The sequence below is a fragment of the Drosophila pseudoobscura genome, chromosome 3 (assembly GCF_009870125.1).
Source record: "Drosophila pseudoobscura strain MV-25-SWS-2005 chromosome 3, UCI_Dpse_MV25, whole genome shotgun sequence".
Lineage (NCBI taxonomy): Eukaryota > Metazoa > Arthropoda > Insecta > Diptera > Drosophilidae > Drosophila > Drosophila pseudoobscura.
The window spans coordinates 20,025,267-20,039,963 of NC_046680.1; the positions used below are offsets into that span (position 1 = coordinate 20,025,267).

The window sequence follows — 14,697 nt, forward strand, 5'->3', positions numbered from 1 at the left end:
ACACGGTCTCTTCCCATGATCAGAAATAGTATATATATGGTATAAATACTATCGATTATGGACAGTCGATAGAGCTGCGCGCCAAAATGGATTTGTTTGAAATTTGTGCTACAAGGATTCGGCAGCAGATCTGCCAGATTCTCAGACCCAATACAACACAGCACTGTCAATTGCCTTCAGGGCGGGTCCAGTTTGCAATTCACAGTCCAGTCCGAAGCTCATTCTCGCTCTGAGCGACGTGACCTTTGGGCCTTCATTCTTTCCCAATTTATAGTATGTAGTTATCCATTTTTGCTTACAAGTTTTATACGAATATTATACGCTAAGTAATCAAAATGGTTCCCTTAAGGACCATACGAATGTTATTTGAATGACTATGTTATACTTTGTATGAGAAGACAAGGAAATCCGTTTACTGATCAAGATAAAAATCATATGGTTCTAAGACCATCGGGCTGTGCATAGCCGCGCTTCATAGTTTTTCGGGCAGATCGTAGCCAGCGTATTTTGGGGCACAAACTGTGTATTGCCGTAGTCTACATAAAAGATATTGTAGTACCGGTCTGATTCCTCGATGATCTGGGCGCGCTAATAGCAGCCATCGTTGTAGCGAGCCAAGACAATGTCCAACATATGCGGTTTTTGTTTGAACTGACTCTTCGCCCCTAGGTCATCATTCTTGGTCCACACCAGAGGAGGAGAGCCATCCATAAATTGGACATAGACTTCCGTGGTACTACTCGCATAAGTTATCAGTATTTTCACAATGCTTCCTAGTTCTCGAAAGAGCGGAGTATCAAACACGGTCTCTGGCCGAGCGTCTACCACCACCAAGTCCTTGGTGGCGCCCTGAGGTGCAAAGTGCTAATGCAGCAAACGACAGTGTCTGCCTAAGGGGAGAGGTTTTTCTTAGAGGTTTGATTGTGAAAAGCCGAAGCAGCCGTAGAGTTCCGGATCGTAGAAATTGTTTAGATAAATTTGCATGTTGCACTTGATCACACAATTGAAACTTCTCATGCTACTTAGCAAGACATCGGGCAGACCAATAGACGCTCGATCCCTTTTACCTATCTTCGACATTTTTATCGAGCAGGTGCTTCACAGTACAAATATCATTCAAATCCATTACTTTTCAATCGGTTTAAGCGCAATTGAATTCAATTAAACCGTAGTTTAACCGGCAGTAGCTTTAGCGCCACATACTGTAAACTATCAGAAATATACCAAAAATACGGCTCAGTATCAAAATATACCGTAAATATACTGATAAATTATTTGTACAATCCATATATGTATTTCTTGAATTTGATATTCGGTTTATTATTACTAGCTAGATAGTACATTCCGCACTAAACTCATAATTTTATCCGTTAGAGGAACAAATTGTCTATAGATTGGCTACCTTTAAGAAATCCGTTTTATACAAAAGCTTTAAACAAAAGATGTCAAAGCATAAAACAGAAGAGTCAAACCACTGTCGGACAGAGTACGATTAGCCCATTGTCGACCAGTGGTTATTAAAATACTCTCCACGAATATAAGGAAACTTTAAGAACTTTAGCGCAGCTCAGGCGAAATATATCTTGGTAACTTTTTTTTAAGGAAAGAAAAAGGAATTGGATTTTTTTTCGCAATTTAGCTCAAGGATTTCGCATGTTTAAATGTAGGGGGTTAAGTGTGTTAAGACAAGTTTTTCATCGGTTTATCGACACAAGTCGGCATAATTTTAACTAAGTACGGAGTTTTTTAATATTTGAATTGAATTTAGTAAAAATGGCCGCACAATATACTCAATTGCAACAGTGGTTTGGCCAGTACAAGCAGACGATTACCAGATCGCTGCACGACACCAACAAACCCTGGGCCAAGGTGCTGGATATCGTGGAAGAGCGGACTAGCGTTGACCGCGTGAACATATTTTTCGGTGAGTAGAAGATCCTGGTGTGGACGACGTCATCGCCTCCAGTTACTTAGGAGGACATCCAAGCACTTAATGGTTTCGCCAGTCCAAAAGATGCAATAGAGTTCTCTCATAAAGAAATGTATAAATAGCAACCTGTTATATATAGCACGGTAGACGAGGGGCTGTGACATGGCATTTAGTCCGTGGCAGGCAGCGGGGCAGGGGAAGGTGCCTAATTTGGGGATTAATCACTATCGTCAGCTTGGCAACTGCCGCTGCACCGTTTAAGCGTAATTAAATGGTCTATCTCTGGGGTATAGTATCGCCAAGTTCGCACGCACATCAGGTAGAAGCTCTACATGAATATGTGTGGACATGTGTCAGCTTACGTATGCAGTGCTTGTGTGTGAGTGATAGCTTCCATGAAAAGTTTTTTGGTTTGTGCTTTTCTTTGTTTACTCTATCGAGAGTATGTTTTATCCGTCCGCTGAGCAATCGTAGATTACCGTGTGGAGCATTGTACCGATCGGATCTCCAGATTGTCGTCAGCGCAAAAGGTCAGACTCGGCTTCGACTTCGCTCCGGACCAGCTCTCCTCTGCCTTCGTGGCGCTTTGCACACGTGTAAAAACGCTGGCTGGCAGGTGAGCGCGTGCCTCTGTGTGCGTGAAAGCCCCAGATGTGGCTCTGGGATTATATTATGCAAATAAAACACCGCCAATCGGTGCGACGAAATGTCCGGCTTCCCGTTATCTACATTGGCTCAGGTGAGTCCCTACCGTTCCCCCTGCTGGCACCCATCTCCGAACACCTTTGAACTGAACAATAAAACGCCCATAAATATAATTAGCGAAATACTCATCGGCGGTCGGGCATGACATCATTATGCGGTGGATAGAGCGATCCGCGGCGAGTCCGTTGTGCTATTCTATGCTGGCAAGGCGAGACTGACCGGGATCGGGCCGCCGTCAGGCATCAGGTGCAGAATTCTGCAGATGACACTTGTGACAACAGCTGAATGGTTATAATTAGCCTCTCACAGCCTTGGGGCGGAACGGGGGACACCAATTAGGGCCCCAAATCAGGGAGGGCCGCAAGGCACCGTCCATCGGAAATGGACTGTAAGGATTCCTCAGAAATTTGGATTTAGCGTGGGAAACATCTATGGATAAAATATCGCTAGAAGCCGCCCCAACAGACCCGTGCTTACACAAACCGCCCCTGAGCGATGCTGTGCGACAGCCAAAGGGCCCTTTTGCCACAATGGGCACAACACAGTGGCCATCGAGACGGAGATCATGGCAGTTGATAGCGTTGAGAGTAAAGTGATCGAACTTTTCAAAGAGAATGCCTTGCTACGCTATGGTACACACCCTGGGCCCTTTCCTGTAACCCTCCTTCCACTTTCTAACTGGTGTTCTTTTCGACTTTTCCAGGTGCCGCCGCCTTCTGCGTCCTCTATCTGATCTTCGGCTATGGGGCACAGCTGTTGTGCAACATTATTGGCGTGTTGTACCCGGCCTACATCTCGATCCATGCGATTGAGTCTAGCACCAAGCAGGATGATACCAAGTGGCTAATCTACTGGGTCACCTTCGGCATTTTCACGGTGATCGAGTTCTTTTCGGGAGTCCTGACCCACATCATACCCTTCTACTGGCTGCTGAAGGTAACCCATCGCATGGGATTGTATTGAAGATTGAACTAATTTCTCGTCTGTTTCAGTGTGCTTTCCTCATCTGGTGCATGCTGCCCACGGAGCAAAACGGCTCCACCATTATCTACCACAAACTGGTGCGACCCTACTTCCTGAAGCATCACCAATGTAAGTACAATATCCACTTCTCCCTAAACAAACCTAATGTGTCTTTTCTCTCCATTGCAGCCGTCGACAAGCTGATTGACGATGGCATGAAGAAAGCAACCAATGTGCTGAAGCATGATTAGGAACAAGGTCTGCCGGCCGGCCACTTCTTCATGCATTTGGTACTCCCGCCTCCACGAAGGATTTTTTTAGACAGCACGCAATTAGGGTTTGGTCACGTCGAATTGGTTACGTTTTGCAATAAATTTTAAATCTATCCGTTTGTTGTTGAGGCATCCAGTTTTGTCTGTCGCTAACGTAGTTAACCAAGAAGAAATCTCGCTTGTTATACATAAATCGAAAACAGGGTTTTATTATTGATCTAACAATGCTCATGCGGACGCAGAAGCGGATTCCGCCTGGCCCGCTGCTGCTGCCTCCGCCTGCTCTTCGGCCAGCTTCCTACGGTTCCGCCAGGCAGTCATGTAGGTGCGGGGATGGATGGGCAGCAGTCCGGCGACGCCCAGCAGCTCTGCAGCCGGGTCGGAGATGTGAGCTCCCTTGCCGAGCCAGAAGCGGATACGTTCCGTGTTTAGCGCCACCAGGCGCTCGTTGAAGTCGTTGGGCAGGGGATCGTAGGAGCCGACCTGCTCGATCACAGGCTGGTGCTGGTTCTTGCGACGCTGTGGGCACAATTGTTCTTGTTATTAAACGCCACTGTTACAACATCCCTGGGATAATATCCATACCTCCATGACAACAATGTGGTAGAAGGGCCGGTTAGTGCAGCCCAGACGCACGAAGCGGATGATCTTGGCCGAGTGCTTGTAGAAGCGGCCGATGCCACTAGCCGGCGACAGGGACATCCTCAATTATTTATGTTTAATTCAACTTTTTAACAAATGCAAGGTTATGCTATGCTGCAGCGATGTAATTGCGATGGCTGGGCGATAGTTGTGCGCGCAGCAATCGATAGTATCGACAGCCCCAGCAGTGGTGGGATTTTTCCTCTCTTTTATGCTTCATCCTCTTTGGTTTAAACCTTTTTCTATAAACTATCCAATAAAAAGGATACCATAAAATTAGCCAATCCTGTAGAAAACAGATTCATCAATCGGATAAAATTATGTGTTCAGGGTTGAGAGTTCTATCTAGCTGGTAATATTCAACCGAATATCAAAATCGAGGAATACTATTTCCGATCATGGGTCTGGGTCACTGACGGTCACGCGAATATATTTTACCGATAAGTCCGATAATACAGCCCTGGCACCGTACGCAAGATGGCGACAGGCACGAACACTAAGGAATGCTCAGTGGTGTGTCTGTGTCTGTGAAAATAATATTGGAGGAAAAAAGTGTGCGTTATTTTGTTTATAAATTTAATTGCAAAAACTGCACATCAGCACACGGCGCGTCCACACACCAACCCAACACACACATAGAAGTGCGGTGCGCCTTATCAATGAACCGAGTCGCAGCCTGAGACCTAGCGCCCTGGACCGAAAGGCACGCCACCGAAGTGAATTTGTTCGCAAGAACGGAAAAAAATGGCGCCCGCAGCCACAGAAGCAAACCCAAACCCAAAAGCAAAAGCAACTTGACTTTCTTTTCGGTCTATAGTTCGTCGCCGTACTCGTCTCGTCTCGTCGTCGACGACGAATTTTCGTCGCAGTGCGATCCCAAGTGAAAAATAATTAAATTGTTGTGTGTTGTTCTGCACAATACCAACACCATTACCATTACCGTTTGCACTTACTACTACTAGAGGAGGCTAGTATTTTGTACGTGATTTAATACCACATATAATACCAGCAACAGAGAAGTGCAATTACATTTGCGTTTGGAAATTTTGCGCTTTTTTCTCTTTCGCCTCCCTCCCTCCACCATACCATCACTTCCCACTCTTCTCTATCTGCCTCACTTGCTCCATTTACAATGTGCGCCGCCCAGAACCCACAGCCGCCCTTCGGCTACACCTGGGGCTTCGCAGACAACGGCAGCCGCACCGCCGAATCGGTTCTGGAAATATCGCCCAACATAAACTACACCGTCAGTGGGGAATCGGTAAGTCGCTCTAGCTCCTAGCTCCTGTATCTATACGTAAATTAGTTGCTGCAGTAGTTGCTACTACCCCCGCCCCTGCCGATAATCGAGTGCTTTTGCTAGTGCAGGCTGCTAGCTAAATAGCCAATTCGACCAGTCGCAGCCACCCACCACCCCCTAGCCATGCCATCGCCCACGTAACAGTGTTGCTTTCCTACAGCGAATCGTGTTGGGCTCCCAACAACAAGAAAGCAAGCGCCACATATACTCGGGCATTACGTACAGCCATACATGCATACGTACATACTTGCAGGCAAGCGAGCGTGCATATATACACTACACTCGCTCACTCACACTCGCTGCTTTCGGCGACGGCGTGTATGTATACGGGAATACAAAAAGAAACGACAAGAGATATACATACGCACGTAGATACATATACTCGTACGCTTTATGTAACTGCGTTGTCATGCGAGGAAATCGGCGCTGTGTTAGAATTCTTTTACCATACATTTATACAAGTCGTATTCGTTTCCATTTCATTCGTAAACATTCATAATTTGGTATTTGTAAGCCGTGTGCGTATATATTTGTGTATGCAAAAAACCAGAGAAAGCACGCACCTGTACATGCTAGAAAGGGACGAAGAGAGAGTAGGGCTAGTGGGAAATGCAGCGTCGCTTAATAATAATTAAAATTCCCATTAATAATGGGTTTGGCGGGGTCGAACATTCGTGGCAGTCTGGCTGGCAAAAGCAATCGATTGAATCGATAATTTGTACTTCCTTGATTCTGATTATTATATATCGTTAACCCTCCCTACCCCCACCGCTTGAGTTATTTTTATATTATAATTATTCGAATGGTTTCTCTGTTGTTTTGTTTTGTTTGTTCGTTTTCTGGTTTCATTTGGTAAGCAACAATTTTCAGTTACACAATTGTCCATTGGGCCAGAAGTAAACCCTGGAGTGCAACCATCCCTCCCCGCCCCACACCAATTCGCCGCAATTCGGCTTCGGCCGTTCCGTTTTCTTCTCTAGTGTGCGTCAGCATCGAATTCGCCGCTCGCTAAATACACACGCAATTGTATGTATGCGTACATATAAATATGTGTGTGTATGTGCAGCGCAGCCAACACCAGTGCCAGAAATGACGTGTTCTGGTGTGCGTTTTGTTTCACGCGTGTGTTTTGATTACTTTTGCGTTCCAATTGTGCGAGAGAAAAAGAGAGAGATAGAGAGAGAGTGAAAAAAGGCGCGCATTTTGCCGACCTCTCTTTCAACCCACCTCCTCCCCTCCTCTACCTGCGTGCCTCGCACTCCTCTTTATCATCTGTTGCCGCACCGCTGCCTGCCTGCGCAGGTGTAGCGACGTGGTTATCAATCAGAGCCAGACGAATGAGCATCAAACAGCTATAACAAGAACAGCAACCAGAGCAACTACTACTAACCATAGCGTGTGGCAACTGTACTAATCTCTAGCCTAACTCCACCGTCTTGACTAAAAAAAATGCCCCACCCCCCCATTAGGCCCATTGGAAGAATTGCATTCCTGTACTTTGTTCGGTTCTTGGGGACGCAGATCCACAGTATCCAATAAAACACTAACAGACCAATATATAACTGGTGGGAGGCATGGAAAGAACACACCGCGCCCATCCATCCATTATCAATCTACAATCAAGCAATCTCAAGCCACAAAAACCCTTTCCAGATGCCCTATCTGCTGTCCACGGATGGATCATTGGCCGTACAAAAGGATGTCAAAGGTGCTCTAACCGGCAATAAGGGGAATGTTGTGCGTCGCATGTACGTTGTGAACGATCCTTCGTTTCCGCCCGGTACACAGAGGTGCGTTCAGAATCTATCAACAGAATAATCATTCAAGCAGCCACCCAAAAGAGAAAGCAACCAACTAAGCATTCTTCTCCGTTTGCTCCCACTCTTCCTCTTCTCTATCTATTTCGTTCCATTTACAGAGTAATAACCACTGGGGGAGGCTCGTCGGTAGTCAAGAAACAGGATTCGCAGCAGCAGGTGCTGAGCCTGGACAAGAACTGTAAGTGGTCGTATCGATATATGCATCGGTGCAGCCGTCATCGATGCATCTATCCGTGTTGCACGCGTTGCTGTTGTGATTATCCATCTATTTGGGGTTTTTGTTAATCGATTGTTTTCTCTCTACTCCCGTTTTTTTTATTCTCGCTCGATCTCGCTCGCTCTTGAACCAACCCGTAACCGAACCCCCCGAACCCATCATCTCCCACCTAACCCCACCACTGTCTATGTTCGCTGCGCTGTGCTTGTGTCTGTGTGTGTGCGTGTTACTTGTAATTGCTATTGCACCACCACCACCCCACATCACCCCCTATCCGCACTACATCATCATCCATCACCTAACTGATTGCACACTACACTACACACACCTCATGGCACCACATTACACCTCATCTCTTGGTGGGCGGCGGGCGCGGTCTGAACGAACACATCTACAACACAGATCTCCTGGTTGATCAGGCAACTGCCGCAGCAGCAGCAGCCGCGGCTGCCGGGGATCCCTCGGTTGCCCACCACCACACATTGACCAACGGTAGTATTGTCGATGCTAAGACCGGACAGACGGTGCTGACGGCGGGCTCCGCGGCTGCAAAGTCGCACTTTGGGTCAATTGGGGCGCTGCACCTCACCCAAGAGGAGTGCAACGAGATCCTGATTAAGCGCGCCATCGCTGCCGGCCACCATCAGACGCACACAATCACCGCTGCCGACGGATCGCATCATCATAGCTCGGCGTCTGGCGCGACACCAAGTAAGCATCTCAAATCTGTGATTGTTGATTACCCAAATCCTCCCGCTCCTGCTCCTCCAAACTGTTCCTCCTACTGAACCCACTGATCCACTTTCCCACACCAATACCAATACCAATACCGATACCGATCCTCGTACTCCCTGTACTTGTGCGATGCACATCACTGCCGCCACTAGCACCACTGCCACCACTACCACAACCACTACCACCACCCGATTGATGTAAAATCCCGCAGTATCCGCACCCGGCATTGGCATATTCTCGGTTCTGGTTGCTTTATCCCCATATTCCGGTTGCATTACGTTATTTTACGTACAAATATTTGATTTAATTTGCTATTGCATTTATTGTTTTTGATTTGTAATTTGATTTAAGTTCGCTTTCGTTTGGTTCGTACTTTGATTTTCGTTTGTTTCTTCTCTTTTGTATTTTTGTCTCTTCCTCTTGAATTCCATTTGGTTTCTGTTCCGTTGGCGGCGCAACAACACTCTTAGGTGACATACTTCCTGGTATTTCAGTTCAAGTCCAGAAAGTAATACAAGGACTCGAAGAGAACGAGGACTCGCAGGGCGACGCACCCAACTTAAAGTTGGAGCCAGGCACATTAGAGTTGTCCCCAAAGACCGAACTACAGGAATCAATGCATTTCAGCGAAGTAAGCCAACAATATCCACCATACATATACCACATCCCACTCGATCCCAATCGAAACACATGCCAAATTCAATTCCACGGGACTCAGGACTCGCCTCCTGGAGAACGCCAAGAGTCTGCCAAGAAAAGTAATCCATCTGCAACACGCCTTTCTCTCCCCGTTCTAGACGGACGCCACCATCAAGAAGGAACGCCCGTACAGTTGTGACGAGTGCGGCAAGTCCTTTCTGCTCAAGCATCATTTGACAACACACGCACGCGTGCACACAGGTGGTTGTTCTTGTTCCTATCCCTCTACCCCTATCCAGCGAGCGGGTCTAACCACTACGTATGCTTTCCTTTCCCCCTCGACAGGTGAGCGACCCCATATCTGTTCCCATTGCGGCAAGAGCTTTGCGCACAAACACTGTCTGAACACGCATCTACTGCTGCATTCAACCGACCGACCCTACCAGTGCCAGGAGTGCAAGAAGAGCTTCACCCTTAAGCATCATCTGTTGACGCACTCGCGCGTCCACAGCCGAGAACGACCCTTCGTGTGCCAGGAGTGCGGACGTGCCTTCCCACTCAAGCGGCACCTGGTCACGCACAGCAAATTCCACGCCGGCGAACGTCCATACGTCTGCGAGGAATGCGGTGAGAGCTTTGCCCAGGAAAACCATCTTATTATGCACTCGCGGTGAGTCTTGCTTGCCCCTTCGGGAGTCGTGTCTGATCCGATCTAAACCGGCTCCGTCTCTCTTTACCTTTTGACAGCTTCCATGGTTCATTGAATCCATTTGTTTGCGCTGAGTGCGGTGCCTCGTTTCCACGCAAGTTCCAGTTGGTGAATCACGGACGCATACACGGCAAGATTCCCCACTCCTGCACCGTTTGCGGAAAAGAGTTTTTACAGAAGCGAACGCTAGTTTCCCACATGAGGTGAGTTCGAAATTAGTCTCGGCTAATGGATGAGCCCCTAATTAATGTTTCATGTCTCAGACGTGTACACACCGGCGAGCAGGCGCATCCCTGCGTCAGCTGCGGCGAGGGATTCCTCACCAAGGCTGAGCTGCACCAGCACGTGCGGGCAGCGCACAATGGCGTCAATCCCAACACGAGCAGTGCCACCATCATTGCCAACCAACAGGTATATAGACAATCGATTTCACCATGATCTTCGGCAGGGACCAACTTATCCAAGTTTATCGATTTCAAGCAGCTGCAACAGCCCCACCACCATCCGGGACAGCATCCGCAGACGATCACCGTCGTGAGTAACCCGGGCAACTCTACGCTTCTAACGGTCTCCACCACGGATGCCAATGGTGTGGCGCGTCCGCAGTTCGTTTGCCGGTAAGTTTTCATCGAATCTTTCACTGAAATAAAGGCCTAATATTTTGGTTTATTCTCCCTGAAGCGAGTGCGGCAGCGCCTTCAACAGCCGCGAGGCCTTGGCTCTGCATTTGCGACTGCACACCGGCGATAAGAGTCTGATGACCGATTTGTGCGCCTTGACAGCAGCGCTGCCGGGTCACTTCTTGAGTACGGCCAGCCTGAACCCGGGCACTGTGGTGACAGCCAATCCGAATTTGGTGGGCCAGAACCCAGTGCCCGTGCAGATCATATCGTCCACCGGCCAGGTTATGTCGCAGACTACGCTGGTGCAGGCCGCCAACTCGACCCATCCGCAGGCCGTAGTCACTGCCGTGCCAACGATGCCCGTTCATCAGCAACAGCACATGCAACATGTTGCCCAGCAACAACAACAGCAGCAGCAGCAACAGCACGTGGTCAATGTGGTGCCGGCCAATAAGCCCAAGTCGCATTTCTGCGCCAGCTGTGGCAAGGGATTCGCCGCCAAACACGGCCTCATGCAGCACAACCGCCGCCACCCGAACGGCGGCTGTACGGTGCGCACTCACGTCTGCGAGTGCGGAAAGGCCTTCTTCCAGAAGAACCATCTAATGCTGCACCAGCGCCAGCACTTGGAGACGAAGCCAGCCATATCACAGCAACAGGTATGCTAGAGTCCAGATCTGACAAGTGCCTCTCCTTCTGAGAATCCAGATAGAAAAAAAAAACAAACAGATATCCAGACCCCCGACACTATGTCTCTGTTCTTTCGATCGTTCCGCTTCGATAAAATGCTTTCATTAAACTACTTAGTTAGCCTTAAGTCCACGTAATTCTATTGGGAGTAAGTTAGACAGCCCTAACCCGATTGTACATTATTCAGCACATAAGCAATGTTAACAAATCCACAATAAACGATCCTGATTGGCATATTTTGACCAAGAAATCACTAAGAATGGGCGTTTCGGTCGGTCAGCAGACTACTCTCAGGCTATGCTCTCAGTGTGACTCCGTAATCCTCTTCCACCAAATCTAGATCTGTGGATGTCAAGTCCCTTAGGTTACTTTAAGCAATGTTCTTGTGTTCTGCGTCTGCGTCTGCATCTATCCATCATCCGTCTATTTACCTAATCATCTGGCCATCTATTCCACATACTCCACCATATATCACTCTACCAATGAAATCGAATCTGAAACATAATCGCATATCCTTCTCCAATACTTTGCAGCTTGTTGTACCGACTACTTCTTACTAAGAACTAAACGAAACAGAAAAAAAGATAACAAAACAGAAACAGATACAGAAAGAAACAGAATTGCCACAAAACTGAAAATTAAGCCAATTAATCAAAAAAATAAACCAACTCTCGAACGACATCCATATGCAAAAACCGCATCTGCACCTGCACCTGCACCTCAAACCAGGCGGCGCCGCTCGATCCTTTGGGGGACATCAGTCGGGTCTGTGGCCGAGTGTGACTGTGCCTGTGTGTGTGTGTGTGCTGCGTGTGCCTCCCCTCCTTGACGCCTCGACGCCTGGTAGACTATAAATCAAAATAAACCCATAACTCTATAATTCTACGCTGAATAAAATCCCAATCGAAATCAAAATCCGTTCAGTGGCTTCAGGTTGCGCGTTTAGGTGTGTATGAACTATCCAAATTATCGCTAATCGTTAAGTGTCTATATCTCTGGTAATCTCTTTCGTTATTTGTTGTAAATGCTGCTCTGTTTGTCTGGTATGCAAATGTAGTCCTAAGTAAGATATATTATTGACCTGCCTGCATCTGTCTTGTCTTCCTCTCATCTGTCTATTTTTTATGCTTTCTCTGTTCTAAGTATTTTCCCCTGCAACTCGATTACTCCACCTCTTGCCTGAGCGTAAGCTTTAGTTTAGTTTATACATATTACTTTGCTGCATACCTAGTCTTGGCCCAGAGTTTGTCCCAGGCTTTAGCTAAAAGTTTGCCCTTCCCCACTTTTGCAGGAGCAGCAACAACAGGAGGCGGCCGTGGCAGCGTCAGCGTCTGGACAGCAACCGGTGCAGGTGCAGATCCTGCCCGATGGCCACATACACGGCAAGGTCATCAAGTACGAGATCTGCCGCAGTGTGCTGCCAGAGGATCAGGCCACAGCACAGCAACAGCAGCAGGCAGGCATGGATGTGGAGTAGCCGAGAGCACCTCGATGTGGAATGTAAATAAATGTAGATGACTAGGACACACGCACGGATACGAACATGGACACGGACACAGACATGGACATGGACATGGACACAGAGACAGACACGCACATCCCTCCCAGAAGTGTCCTCAACTTTGGCGCACGCGGCGATTCCCGTAACTGTAATGTTTTAGTTAGTTCTTAGGCTAGCGGATAAGTAATCGGATAATCGGATAAGTAAGCGTTACACACATGCATATACTACCTACCTACCACTTACATAGACCTATGTAAAACCCTTTTACATATACATATACACAGACATATATATATATATACATACATATATATATATATTCGACATATATATAGACGTACGCGTAGTGTATCTGTTAATTTTGCGATGCGTTGGTCGCATCTAAAACATCAACCTGATTGCGTTGCGAGTTTTAAAGAATTACGTTCGATGGTTTAATGCATTACCCGACTTTTACTAACAAATATACAACCATATATAGGACTAACATATATGCTAGGTGTAAAATGTATACATATAAACAGAAACAAAAATATACTTAGACCACTACGGATAGTTGTAGACACTAGCAGGCGTTGCACTTGAAGAATACGTAACCGGCTCCAGTGGGAGTTCAGTGGAGTGGGTGAGGAGCGTCGAGAGAGTGGAGCGTGGGCATTCCTGCCGAGACTCGAGCGATTGTACATACAAAAAATAGACCACAGAAGCAACGACCCGAAGAACAGAACAGGTCCGAGATGGAGTGTGAAGTGCAGTAGGTGCCTGGCACAGTAACTAGCTAACAGATACTATATCTAACACGAACCGCAGCAGGCATATAAAGCAAATCTTTAGACTTAAGAAACCGTAGGATACAATATTTACCACACACACACACATACTTAGGGAGAAGATGACGACACCAGCGTATCAAGGAGAAACTCAGAAAATAATCAGCATAAACAAGCAGCTACTTGCATTCACTGACCTTCCCCTCCCTGATCCCGAGATCAGATCAGATCCCACATGCCCCACATGCCCGTTCGGCGACGAATATCACACTGTAAAAAGTCTACTTTAAGACCGGAGAGTGCGTGGGTGATGGTTGGGGTGGGTGTAGGCAGGAGTACGAGTAATTGGTAATTATCGCAATCTGATAAATGAAACAATAATTAATGAACCTACACTAAGCATATATTTTAATATGTAAGCCTTAAAGAAATACAAACAGAAAGTATGAATAATAATAAACAAAGAAAATGTGTGACTTTCGTGTTTGTCAAGGGACTCTGATCTTTTTCGCTGGACTATATAGTATGTACCTGCATATGTAGAGGCTATTTCTTATCTAAAATTTCGTATAAAGCAACGATCGGACAGTGTTCTACCTATATGTAGATAAGACTAGCGCCGCAAAACAGTTCTTTTCGGCTGCTTATGGCACTGTGGAACAATGTGATCTGAATGAGTCTTAAAGCATTCGGCAAGTGCTGTATTGTCGAAGGAACTTTCTTTGTGTCATATATATATGTATTCTGTTTAGTCGTATGAATGAATAATCTATAAATATATTTGCTGATTAAACAAGCGAACGCGAACATTTGCCACTTTGCCTGTGAGTCAATTCCCGTGCCATTTCTCGACCGCAAATCCATCGAATAATTTCGGTAGTACTGCTGCAAAGTCCCTCCTATGCAAATTCCATTCGAAAATTCGAGTTTGATAAGATAAAAACGAAATGCTTGGAATACCCGTACGGGTACTTGTGTAAGCACAATGTTTTGGCTAATGATTTTGGTGAGGCGTTTTTGCACTTCGTATATGGGTGGTTGTCTCCGGATAGGCCCGGGCACGTCGGAAACGTTCAACATGCGCCACCACCGACGCGGCGACCCGTAGTCATTACAATTCATTGATCATCGAGTACTTTTAATTGTTTATAATTTTTTGAGCGACGAGTATAGTATAA

At 46.8% G+C, this 14,697-nt stretch overlaps 3 protein-coding genes across 26 annotated transcripts; 2 read left to right on the top strand and 1 right to left on the bottom strand.

Annotated features, from left to right (window-relative positions):
- The first annotated feature begins 1,687 nt into the window (after positions 1 to 1,687).
- Positions 1,688 to 3,983, top strand: ReepB (Receptor expression enhancing protein B). Of its 3 annotated transcripts, none has more exons than XM_001361721.5 (4): positions 1,688 to 1,924; positions 3,339 to 3,571; positions 3,628 to 3,727; positions 3,788 to 3,983. In XM_001361721.5, the coding sequence occupies exons 1-4, from the start codon at positions 1,774 to 1,776 to the stop codon at positions 3,847 to 3,849; spliced, it is 546 nt and encodes a 181-aa protein (XP_001361758.3). In that variant the 5' UTR covers positions 1,688 to 1,773; the 3' UTR covers positions 3,850 to 3,983. The 3 variants fall into 3 exon arrangements, with proteins under 3 accessions (XP_001361758.3, XP_015040571.2, XP_015040570.2); XM_015185085.2 differs by lacking the exon at positions 1,688 to 1,924 and adding an exon at positions 2,416 to 2,669; XM_015185084.2 differs by lacking the exon at positions 1,688 to 1,924 and adding an exon at positions 3,186 to 3,267.
- Positions 3,984 to 4,057: 74 nt separating this feature from the next.
- Positions 4,058 to 4,694, bottom strand: mRpS16 (mitochondrial ribosomal protein S16). The gene is made up of 2 exons (XM_001361722.4): positions 4,456 to 4,694; positions 4,058 to 4,389 (listed from the first exon to the last, which is right to left on the bottom strand). The coding sequence occupies exons 1-2, from the start codon at positions 4,570 to 4,572 to the stop codon at positions 4,099 to 4,101; spliced, it is 408 nt and encodes a 135-aa protein (XP_001361759.2). The 5' UTR covers positions 4,573 to 4,694; the 3' UTR covers positions 4,058 to 4,098.
- A 256-nt stretch (positions 4,695 to 4,950) lies between these two features.
- Positions 4,951 to 13,995, top strand: cg (zinc finger transcription protein combgap). Of its 22 annotated transcripts, XM_015185098.2 has the most exons (13): positions 4,951 to 5,490; positions 5,660 to 5,773; positions 7,466 to 7,602; positions 7,731 to 7,810; positions 8,252 to 8,560; positions 9,019 to 9,215; positions 9,382 to 9,487; positions 9,569 to 9,893; positions 9,971 to 10,135; positions 10,196 to 10,343; positions 10,398 to 10,549; positions 10,614 to 11,214; positions 12,537 to 13,995. In XM_015185098.2, exons 3-13 carry the CDS (start codon positions 7,466 to 7,468, stop codon positions 12,720 to 12,722), a joined length of 2,406 nt encoding a protein of 801 aa, XP_015040584.1. In that variant the 5' UTR covers positions 4,951 to 5,490; positions 5,660 to 5,773; the 3' UTR covers positions 12,723 to 13,995. The 22 variants fall into 22 exon arrangements, with proteins under 22 accessions (XP_015040584.1, XP_015040574.1, XP_015040581.1 ...); XM_015185088.2 differs by having other exon boundaries at positions 4,951 to 5,773; XM_015185095.2 differs by having other exon boundaries at positions 4,951 to 5,773; positions 10,413 to 10,549.
- Positions 13,996 to 14,697: the final 702 nt, after the last annotated feature.